This window comes from Poecilia formosa, unplaced genomic scaffold (assembly GCF_000485575.1).
Source record: "Poecilia formosa unplaced genomic scaffold, Poecilia_formosa-5.1.2 Scaffold121, whole genome shotgun sequence".
Classification (NCBI taxonomy): Eukaryota; Metazoa; Chordata; class Actinopteri; order Cyprinodontiformes; family Poeciliidae; genus Poecilia; species Poecilia formosa.
In genome coordinates, this window is record NW_006800060.1 from 437,568 (window position 1) to 450,053 (window position 12,486).

The window sequence follows — 12,486 nt, forward strand, 5'->3', positions numbered from 1 at the left end:
GTTACAATTTAATCTAATAACCGGTAGTGCTAATGATTAAAAAAATTAATAATTAAAAATTATGTGATCGGTATCGATAATCGGCCGTGATCGGCCCTCATAGGTGATCAGAATCGGAATCGGCAGCAAAAAACCTGATCGGCACATCTCTACATGCAAGTATTGGCTGATAACAGATCTCCCAAAATTAAGGAATTTGACGCTGATTAATCAGCTGACTGATAAATCTGTCACTCCTGCTTAGAATGCATATGTGAAGATTCCAAAAGTAGACAATGAACTATAGCGCAGCGCATTCTGGGTAAATCCAGGTAAATCAACCACACAGGCCTAGCACTTGTGGGAGAAATGTCTTGTGGTCTTTAGCCAAAGACAAAAGAGAAATCCTACAACCGCTAAAATCTGACACCACTCCATTTTTGTTTACACTTTGAAAAGAATGAAATTGGCTCAGTTGTCTTCTTCAGAGGTTTTGTCATTCTGCCCCTCGCCTGTGGTGAGGGGCAGAATCACTTTGAAAAATTACAGGTTTTTCAAAGGGTTTGTTGTCTTCGTTTGATCCAGTGGAGTCTGAAAGTGAACCACAGCAGCTGGAAATGTAACAAATGTGGCAATTTTGGTCCCTATTCTGACCAAGTCTACTGGACTATACACTGTAACACATTTGAGCCACAATTAGTTGTCTACTCGCTTATAAAGTAGAAAATTCTACTTTATAAGTCAAATGAATTAAGCAAGTTTTAGATTTTGAACCTAGATGTGTGAGTTTTTGAAAGATAAACTTACAGTAGTAAGTTGTGTTTACTTTTTATTAATTCTGTCAAAGCTCCAAGAGTTGAATCAAGCTATTTTTTGCACTTAAATATCTGAAAGAAAGACAGGAGTGGGAACTATTTCCCAGCATGCTTAGCAGCACATTGAGATGGAAGTGTGTTACATTGATCAGACTCTTGTGTGTTAAGATAATTATTTATTTTAATGCATCTGGTAGTTTGCACAGCTTGAGGATAATGTTCTGTTCACACTAAATGTTTTTGAGCAGAATTCATTGTGATGTTTAATAAAATTCATTATCAGAGCAGAAATTTTGTTCATACAATTTGAAACCAGAGTTTAAATTATTCTAAAGTAAAATAAATAGTTGTTTCAGCCTGATATTGTGAGTAAACATCATAGAGAGATGTGTGCTCCTTAGGTGAGGGCAGTTTTTTTTCTTACATACTGTGGAATAATTATTTGGTTTAATGTGCATCATTAAGTTAAAACTCACAATTCAAGATTAATAAACTTAAAAAACAATGTTTAGACAACGCGTCTCTTGTTAAATCAACTTCATGAACTACAATCTCTGAGTTAAAACCAGTGTTGATTGAAAATGCATTTTCAAGGCAGAAGCTGGATTTTCATTTTCAAGTTAAACCACCATCAAATGTTTCACAGTGTAGGTTGTGAAAACACCCTTGAAAAACAGAAGCTAATTGTATCTCTGGAGGAACTGCACAGCTCCACTGCTCATGTGGAAAATGTATTTTAAACAAATCTGACCTTTGTGGAAAATTAGCAAGAAGAAAACCATTGTTGAAAGAAAACTCTGAGAGGTCCCATTTGCAGTTTACCAAGAATTCTTAGCTTGAGTGCTATGGATTCTTTGTAAAGCTTCTGGAGAATTCCACAGTTTTAAATAATATTGACAGAATCTGAGCACTACTGAGGTGCTTAATTGAAAAAAGAGCCTATATAGACATGATTGCTGCTTCAGGGTGGACTTTTAATATTATCCCTTTTACTCAGTGGTTTCACACATGAACAAAACCGATGGACAGAAGCACGAGTCTTCTGATTTACTTCAGTAAAAATCAGCTAAAATCTGATTTAATTCAAATACTTCATGATTAAAAGATGGCCTACCGCAGAGGCAGAAAACACTATGGATAACATCACTTTAGTCATTCATTCATCAACATTGTCCGTTATAATTTTTATATCTTGCAGCACCAAGCCAGCCTCCGGGGGCCATTGAGTGGAACCTGACCAACTCAAAGATCTTTCTGAAGTGGGATCACGTCAAGGCGTCGCAGAACGAATCCAAGGTGACGGGATACAAGGTGAGTTTTTCCAGAGAATCGGGAGAAGTGTGGAAATAAACGTGGCCTCGGCAGCTGTCATCTCAACAAATGGTTTTCTCTTTGCGGAGGAGAAACGAACCTCGGCAACCTCTGTGTTACAATATGGATTGGCCCTGTCTAGCCCCTTCAAAATTAAAAGATCTGTCCCTGATGATAAAACGAAGGGCGTCAGGCTGCAGAGAGAATTCAGCTTCTTCTAACCAATACAGCGCTGAAACCCATCTGATCCACTTTGCATACTTTGTGTGGACGAAAACACAGTTTTTGATTATTCTTTTCACAAATATATATTTCTTCTCCCGAGATATGCGGCCTCGGTCATTTAAAGATAAGCCTCCTGTGGAGCTGTGGTATAAGGAAGCACATGCTGTAGATATGCCTCGTTTATTAAAATGCCTAATGCAAATCCCTGTGTTTCTAATATGTTTTCATATTTTCCAAACTATGCATCCAATTTCCCGTCTTCATGTTTCCTTTAAGGGTCAACACAGGACACTTTTATAACAAAGACACAGCATGACTAAATGGCTTAAAATAATGCCAAAGGTCCTGTTTCATGTCCTCGTCTTATTCAGTCTTGACTCACTAGAACAAATTATGTCCTCAAAAGACATTTTGAATTCTTAAAAGGCTAAAAGAAATTAGCATTTGACCAGTGACATTTCTGAGAGTAGCCCTATTTGGGTCATTTTACAACTCATATCTGGGTCAAATATGGATCAACCCAGCACTGGACTAGTTTAACAAAATAGGGTTGGATTATGTTTTTAACGGAATTTACTGGATTAGGTTTTCTCAAAAAATAAGTCAAAGTGACTTAACATGATATTAATTTTAGCAAACAGGGGGATGAAAAGACTTTTTCTTATATTTTTATGCAAATTTTAGTAATTAATATGTTAAGTTGTAAAGTTTACATGCAGCTCACAATATCCGGATCTCCGGTTACATGACTGTGTTTTGGGAAACTCAAACTCTATAAATATATTTTTTGTAAAGATCTCATAAATCTCACTTGTGAAACCTGAAGTCCATAGACTGTTGTTTTCATGTTTACTTAATCTTTTACTAATGCAAACCAGATTGAAACCTTTTGTGTTTTCATAAATCGGATGTTCCTTAATCTCAAATCGTGTTTTAAAAGAAAGATATCGTCATTTAAATTCAGTCCAAAATCATTAAAAATTGATTTTAATGATTTCGAAATCATTAAAATCATTAAAATAAATTGCTTTATTTCTGGGCTAGTAGTGAGCTGTAAAACAGATGCTAACTTTATTGTCATTAACAACTAACAGTTAGCTGGTCATTTACAAGCTGAACTCAATTATATGAAAGTTGGATAAAAGGTGACATGATCGTTCTGACTGCAGACGCTTTGAAAACTATTTAATATGATTTAGTACAACTTGGGGCAGTGGCACAAATTAGATTTTATTTTGGAGCTGAAAAGATCAGAATTAGGCCTGCCATGAAAATATAAGATATAGATCCCACATAGGTAAAAAAATAAATAAATTGGGTTAAGATTGTATTTGCCTGCTGTGTGATCATAGCCTAAGAGTCTCAAGCATGGACACATCGGTGTGTCAAGCTGGCAGCACATACCTTAATATCCGACAGCCAGTGTTTTACCTCAGAATTACCAGATTTTAAGCCAACAGGTTTGCAAGACAGAATAAACTTTGACAAGTGTTTAACCGTAGTCCTGCTATGTTTTGACATTTATTATTAGTGTAATCTTGTGGCATTAGAACTCATTACCCCCTAACATAACTGCCTGCTGGTGGACTTTCTGGATAATTCTTTGGTCAAAAAGTGAATCCAGCTTAGCTATCACTAGTTTGAAGAAGCTAATTAGCAGGTGAAAGTGAAGTATTATCTCAAGTGAACTAGCCCTGGCCTTGGTCACTGGTGTGACATTTTGTCATCAACACAACTAACTGACATTAACAATGCTATCCAGCATCATTTGATCATCTTACCATTTCTTATGTCAGCATGTGAAAGAAGTCTGATTGTTTTATTATAAAGTGATGAGTCTCCTCTTAGACTCTTGTCTAATCCAACTACCTGGGTCACAATTACTGAGCCAACGTTAAAGCTGTTTGAAACTGCCTGACTCTCTGTTTGAACAGAACAAATCCAGCATTTTGGTTTTGTTCTGTTTTTTATATACATTCTGGCGGGGCTGGCCCAAAGTTGTGTGAGACGTTGAGCAGAAATTAATCGAATTACTTGAGTCCTCTCTTCCTGTTGAAAACTTAACAGCACTTCAATACGGATTCAGTTTAATGAGGCCAAGTGTAACTGTCTAAACTTCATATTGTAACTATGGTAAAAACAAGCATAAAGGTTGAAGTAAGCTTGCCAATTCCTTTAAACTTTTAATTTAAAAATGTAAACAATATAAAAAATAATCTAGGCTAAAATCAAAATCTTCTTATTCTCAAAAACCAAATATAAAAATGTTAACTCTGGTTTTATGGAAAGCTCTGGATGGCTAAGCAGTGGCCTGGTCATTTTTCCCCTACCCCAGACAATCATATAAAGATTTTTTTAATCATTACCAATGTTGTCCTTCAGGTTGTGTATCGCCAGAGCTGGCATGGCAGGACTACGGTACTGCAAACCAATAAGACCAGCGTTGAGCTGGGGGTTCCTTACGGGGAGGACCACGTCATCGAGATCACAGCGCTGACTGAGGGGGGCCATGGAACCAGCAGTGGGCCCATTCACATACCAAAGATGTCCAGTAAGTTTCAAACATTTTGCAGTCTAGAAATGATCAGAGGCAGAAATAGACAGGGGAGCGATGGGAATGAACCAAACCCCAGAGTGATGCTGTAGGAGCTTTACTGAAGGTCATCAGACTGCACTACAAAACTCCAAAATCAGTGTTTGATTAAACCAGAAATAAAATTCTAACAGTATTTAAAAACTGTCACTGTCTGTTTTTGGTATGATCTGAGTTAGCTTAAAACAGTGGAGAAACATGAATAAAGCTGCAGTAGGTAACCTTTATAAACCATAGGTTTTTTTGGTACATATTTGTTATTACTATTTTGTGACAGTTTGACATAATACAGATATTTATGAAAAAAGTCAAGCACCTCTACCGCCTCTTTGTAACCTCCTGCTGCCATCAGCAGAAATACACCGCTTGATCTGAAACAACCAATCAGAGCCAGGAGGAGGGTCTTAGCGCTGTCAATCACACTCATACTCGCTTCCCAGACTGTCCAGACCTCACCATAGAAAATGTTTTGCATTTTGCCAAAACTCAGATTAATGGGTCAAATTGTTCCAAGAGATCATTGTAACAATATTTATAATAAAAATACAAGTTTGACTTCAACATCAGAAATATTACTATCCTCTTAAGAAGCCTCACCATAACAGCACCAGTTGTAATCTGTTGTATTTAGAAAATTATTGTATACAGTGTAAAATAAGCAGTAGGTTACTCCAGTTACCCACTAGTAAACTGACACAAACCTGCAGCATGAGAGTGCGACGTCTTCCATGGTTTAGAAATATCCCGCCTGAGACACTCCCACATGAAAGAGGGCGATATGGAGTTGGAAAATTGAAGTTTTATGATATTTTTTGGTAAAATTGTGATAACAATAAAAGTGATTCCGATCTGTTTATTGCTTCTTTTTAAGGTTTATTTCTTTTTTTAACGCAAATATTACTCTTGAAATATATTCCCATGTATAACACACTTCTTTGGGATTCCAGTCACATTTAGAAGTAATGAGCCAAACCACACAGTAACTGCATTTAATCTGCATTGAATCATGTTTTCAAATGTGATATGTATTGATACTATCATTGAAAATAGTAAAACTAACAATCCCAACAACATAGACCCTTTTAAACATCATTAATTTGGATTTCTTGTGACAACAATCAAAATTTTTCCCATATTATAAATGATATGTTAAATGTCCACATCTACTCACACTAAAGTTTTTGCTTCAACAACACACACATTTGTAGGATTTTTTTGTGTCAGACAAAACATATGATAAGCAGTTTGATAATACAGATTTAACTCCAACATTTTGATTATACTGTCCACCATAAAACAATCTACCAATAATAACCAGTTTCAAACTTAACAGGTTTTCTCATTCCTGGCTCTGTGCTCCACGATGCTCCTTGGTTTAACTATAAAATACACAGTAGACTAAGTAATACAGTAACATATGAGAATATTCTGTTTTTGTCTTTTTTTTTAAGTGAAGCCATTTTATCTTGCTAACATTTTTTTTTCTTTTCTTCTTAGGTCTGAACTCAAAAGGACGTGTGGCTAGAATTCCAGTGAAGATGTACTGTTTTATCCCCTTTGGACTTCATTTATTAATCCATCTACTGATGCTATAATACTGAAAATAAACACAGTGCATATTTTTCCTCCTACATGTGACATTTGTTGAATAAACGGCGGCAACTGTAACATTTTTCAGCCTCTGGTTTCCAAGGAACAGGAGCGGAGTGATGGAACCTTGGTGAAAGGTTGTCAAATGCCCACAAAGTGCTGCTCTCAGACAACGGCACAAAACATCTCCTGCTGGGCTGCAACACTGCACAATGCATAAATTTGTCAAAGCTGAAAAGTGGACCTTCTCTCCTTTCACTGTCAAATGAATTTGAGCACAGCTTCATGTCCCTTTTTTATTTCTGTGTGTGCTTATTTTGCATTAATGTTTAAGTCCAGTTTCAGCTTGTTTTGATGTGAAACCTCTCACCTTGGTGCACAAATTTCTCTCTCAACCAGCAGGTTTGAAAGAAAAGCGTCCCATCATCCTCTTCGCTTTGTTTGCTGAGGACGAGCAGCTGAGCCTTGATTTTTTTACTTCGGTATGAAAGAAAAACCTTTGAAGAAATTGTAAATATTTGTTACCATGCTGTAGCCAGCCTGAGCTAATGAAAATACACTTTTATGATACAGGTTAGAAATCTCCCAAGATAAGAAGACATCTGGCTTTCTAACCTGTATCTGTTCCAGGCTAGAGTAGATCAACAGTAAGCATCATTAGCTTAGCAGCTTGAAACAGAAGTTCTCAAAATTTTCAACTTCCAACCCAAAGGATAATAATTGCACAGAGCTGACAATCTATCTACTGCAGGTTGAATACAAAACAAGCTATTGCGCTTGGTCAGCTTATTCTTTGTCACATTGTGCTTAGTTTTCCATGACCCAGAGTTGCTGTTGACAACAAACTTAAACTATGCTGGGAAGTGACTTGCAGCATTTCAGTTGAAGTTAATGGCTGTAGCTAAATATCTAGATTCTTGAGTAAACCCCCATCACGGTGGATGAAGACCTCCCTATCCTCTCTGTGACGTTCATGACGAACTAAAAATCTGTATGTTCCACTGATCACCGTGAGCTGATGACACAGAAGATCTTAGAGCGACTACTTTTATGTCTCCTCCCTCCTCCTTTAAAAAACAATGACAGAACATATCTTTGACATCATGACATGTACATTTACTTTTTAAATCATAGCCTAAAAACTCAAAACTTCCTTTGGTCAACGTGTTGCACAATATGGGAGTGTCCACAGCTAGGAACTGTCTCCATAGGAAACCCAGCGCACGTGCTCTCCTTTTCCAAGGTGTCTGATCAAGGCTCTATTTATTAGTGCAGAGACTGAAAAATATGAATTTCAGCTGCTGAATGAGAGCAGCAGTGAGTGGCTCAAGCAAAGAGCTAAAACTTAACAAGATGTACTTCAGACTTAAATTCTCTCCAGCCATCTTGCAGTTGAGCAGGGGTGTCCAAAGTCGGTCCTGGAAGGCCGGAACCCTGCATGTTTTAGTTCTCTCCCTGGTTTAGCGCACCTGGATCAAATGATGGCTTGTTAGAGGTCTAAGAGGAACATTGACTTGCTGAAAAGGCTGTTACTACCACCAGGGAGGGATCTAAAACGTGCAGGATGCCGGCCCTCAAGGACCGACTTTGGACACCCCTGCAGTTGAGGGGTGTACCCAGGGCTTTAACCAGGTGTGAAGGTGTTTTATGTGACTTAGCCTGAGACTGTTCAGATTCTATTGTTTTGCTAAATCTGGCCGTTTTTACCTCCTGTCTTCTGAATCTGAGAGATGATATGCAACACTTTTTTTCTACATTTGATAATTGAGACAAAATCAATGAATGCATCTCACCCAGTAGCTTTGTTCCAGCTCAGCCCTGCTGTTGATATTGGCTCTTTATTGGGGCGATCGGTTCCTGCTAACGCAGCGTGGTGGCAGAATGGGAGCAGATCCATTGTTAAAGTAATTAATAACAGGTTTGCTGTTCCCTCTGCAATTAGTGAAAGTCTCTGATGTGAGTAGAGCTGCTCAGTAACCACAAGCTCAAACTTATAAACATAATTATATTAGACCAGCTAATGGCTAATGTTGGCCCAAGCAGTGGTGTTTAGTTAGAGACGAGCCAGTTAGGAGTTAACACATTTCTTCTGTTTAATTCATTCCTCTAAAGCTTGTGTAAGCTATAAAACATGTTTTTTACTGAAGTTCATTCAGTTGCTGTGGATTATTGTTCGTCTATATTGAAGATTTGCCAGCTGAAGTACATATCTTCATCCTATCAATGGCACTGCTCAGTTTCTCAAAGCAGACAGTCAAAGGCCAAGCTGCTTCTTTTTTTCTCGATGTTATGCAAGAAAACACGGAGTGACCTTGTGATGCTTTAACACGTGTGCAGATGCTCTGAGTTGCATTTTTAGCCGAGTTTCTGTCAGAAATCCATTAAATCGCTCTGCCTTAGCAAGTTCATATACTGTTTATGTTAAATGTCGGAAAAGATTCACTCTAAACGTTGATGCAACCAAACCGTTTACTGGTACTGTGTATCAAACCGATGAAGTCGTCCTGCATCAAGACCATTGTGCTTATAATGTAAAGAGATGGATTTATAATGATAGGACAGAATGATGAATGTTATTATATTATTTGAATTGTTTGCATTTTGTGATTTGTTTTTGTTATTTTGCGGGAAGAAAGTATTGGCTGAAGGAAAAAACATCTGAAAACTTTAAGAAGTACCAGAGTATTATGAGAGGTAGTTTCCTAAAGTAGATTTCACATTAAGAGTCAAATACGTTGGTGTGTGAAGCACTCTCCATTCTGTATAACAGATTTGTTTTGCAAAATTATTCATATTATTCAGTTTGTCCAAAATTTGTCATGTGTGAAAGAGTAGCACAAAGTAGTGCAAGTGATACAATATGAATATTAATCTGTTTTATACAGTTATAAATAAGTTTTCTTTTTTTGATTTTCTTTTTCTACAGAATTGAATCTGAAAAGTGTGGTGTGCATACAGACCCCTGGATCCATTATTAATAGGAACACCTTCCACTCATATACAGATGCTGGTCTTCCAGTCTGGCAGCTTACTTTCCCTTTTCCCTGTTTTTCCTTGTAGAAGCTGAAGCTCCAGATGGGAAGCAGAACATCTGTGAACATGAGTTTTTAGTTTTGCTAGCTCTTTATGTCTCGACTATTAGAGTTGAAAATGCGACCCCGGGGCCATTTTGAGCCTCTGATTTTGTGCAACCTTCAGCCACCATTCGACTATAGCACAGCTCTGGTTTGCTAACTCGAGTAGTTGAGTTAGTAGTCATATTTTGACTGATTTGAAGCCTTTTAAAATTCCTAAAATTGATCATGTAAGGTGCAGCACAGATAATTAATCTTCTCTCAACCTTATTTCTATCTTTGCTTTGATTAAATTTGATGTTAGATATGACCACAGTGACATTTACTGGGATGCAGACATGGAGGCACACATTTATTGAGCTTGGCAAAATGAAACAATAATGGGCCGCAGCTGGTTTTTGTTGCTGAAAATACAAACACAAATTAAAACCTAGACAAAACGAATCAATCTGAAGAAATTATTATTAATTGATTGAGGTCCAGTCTAAAGTCTCACAAAACAGCTGCATTCAGGTGGCTCTCAACTGTTAACAGAACATTTATATACGAGTATCGGACGGCTGAATGCACGGGCAATCCACACTTTTCAGATACAAAATAAAAATAATTCTGAGCACAATTTGCTGCTCACATAAAATTACAATATTAATTTTATTTGGTACAGTGCAGTACATTGAAGCTTGTGGTCATACAGCATCAAAACATGAAAAAGTAGTTAGATATGAAAATGTCTATGCCTGATGAGTTAGTTGTTCAGGTAGGAAGGTAAATTATGCTTTTATCCCTCAGTTTGGAAAGGTACAAGTTTTCAATTTAACAACATTGCAACCAAAAAAAGCTGTTTTGTTTTTCATTGTTCTGCATCAAGCAACAATTTTCAAACTGTTGCATATCTTTGATTGTGGTACATCAGACTTGTGACACATTTACATCCAGACAGAGTTTGCATCCTCAATATGAACTTCCTGTAGCTGCACATGGGACAAGCATGAGGATGCAAACATTTCTTACTCTCTGCTGTTACACTCCAGTAAATATTAGTAGATTCTGTTATGGTGCAACATCCAAAAACAGAATATCTGAAGCTTTTTAGTACAGTAGGAAAAGATACTCAAATATATTAAATTCCTTCATAGACACAATAAATAGCTTTTTAAAATAGATAAAATATACAAGTCGGTTACAGGAACATTGCTACTGCTGAACTCCAGTTTTAAATTTCCAATCATATGTTGAAAATAACAGAAAAAGGCAGATTATAGCAATGAAATCTCATTAAAATGTCTTTAATATTTGACCTTTTTATTTAAACTTGTTCTTTGTCAGTATTAACATTATTTAATTGATTTATTAGGACTAAGTTGTCTTCAAATATAATTCATACAATTTTAATTTAACAGAAATTTAGGTAGAGTTGGGGTAAAATGCTCTTCATGTTTGTGCACATTTAAAAAAAGACTGTTTTTTTACAAGGTTAAATAGGGCTTACTTTATATTTGAAATAATACATATTTGCTATTTTAAAATTGCCTTTTAAAATATTAAGATCTTCCTTTTAATTTTGTTATTGTATTATTTGTGTGTTTATTTCTTTTAAAATAAGTATAAATTATTGTACTAGTGTTTTCATTAATTTTAAATGTATCAATAACTTATCGTTAAGCTCTATTGCTGATTATTTAAGTGATGTAATACTATTGTATTATGCAGATATCTCTGTGAGATACTGAGAAACGATTCAATAAAGTTTCACATTGAAACCTTTTCATCGGTTTCTGTCTTGATTTGTTTTTTGCCTTGTCTGACTCATACACCTCACCTTGAGATGGACTTTATTTATATTTTTTAATTAGTCTGAGGAGGTTTCTGCTGTAGCGCAGAGAGAAGTAGTGATGCACTGCACACGTGCTGAGTAAGTATCCTGCAGGACTGCAGAGGAAAAACGATAGAGTGAAGGTTCCTTCGGGACAAACAAACACAAAACAAAATATTCTGCAGCAGTTGCCTTGGCAAAGAGTTTATCTTTTTATTCTGAATGCCTTTCACAGCCTTCTGTTCAGCAGATGAATGCTTGTTGAGAGAAAAAACTTAACAGAATGCAAACCAGGCTGGTTGTCATAAAGGAATCCATAATACTAACTTGTAGGTTGGATTAAATGTACCTTGATTTTAATGTACATTTATTGATAAAATGCTTGGGTTCAATTATTTTCTACAGGCTTATACTTCACATTCTCCAAAGTATCTTTTTTAAACAAACCCATTTTGTTGTTCTCTCTTTACATTTACCCAGGAAGTTGTAATCACAACATTTTCTGCTCCTGATAAGGCTAACTATAATTAGCTAGTGAAGCTATCTCATTATTTTGTTCATTCAAAACTTGTAACCTATCGACTCATTTACTGACGGAGGTTTAACAGTTCTATGTATGACTGACAGCAGCAGCGTTTCCATTACAAATGTGTGCAAAACTTTGTCAATACTCTGTTAATTGTTAGAGACACAGTTCCGTAGTTGAGGTGCTAAATAAGAAATTACGGTAAATTAAAATTACATGTGAATGTTTGTTCATATGTTAAGTCACTGAAAACCTTCTTCCTCTGACCACTTCCTGACTTCCTCGTGGTTTCCACCAGTAGTAACATAGATATAATATAAGAGTAGACCCCGCATTGGCCGCTCCGGCGCAGGAAATACGGCGGCCATCTTGGAGCGGTACTCCACTCCACTCAGCCTTATGTGTTTAACAGGCACAATGATGTATCAGCGCATTTAATCGATCATAACACACTTTTTTGTTACTGGAAACCATATTCAAACATCTATCAAAGCAACATTAATAAACAATTGTATTTTTTAAGTATGTTTTTAATACATAGTTCATCATATTTAAATATG

At 36.5% G+C, this 12,486-nt stretch overlaps 1 protein-coding gene across 1 annotated transcript in view; it reads left to right on the forward strand.

The window, feature by feature from the left end:
• Positions 1-6,591, forward strand: part of cntn6 (contactin 6) — a 168,812-nt gene extending 162,221 nt beyond the window's left edge. Inside the window, exons 24-26 of the mRNA XM_016675751.1 lie at positions 1,993-2,105; positions 4,713-4,881; positions 6,421-6,591. Of these exons, the coding sequence (XP_016531237.1) occupies positions 1,993-2,105; positions 4,713-4,881; positions 6,421-6,518 (380 nt within the window). The 3' untranslated portion in view covers positions 6,519-6,591. The remainder of the gene's footprint in view (positions 1-1,992; positions 2,106-4,712; positions 4,882-6,420) is intronic.
• The last annotated feature ends 5,895 nt before the right edge of the window (positions 6,592-12,486 follow it).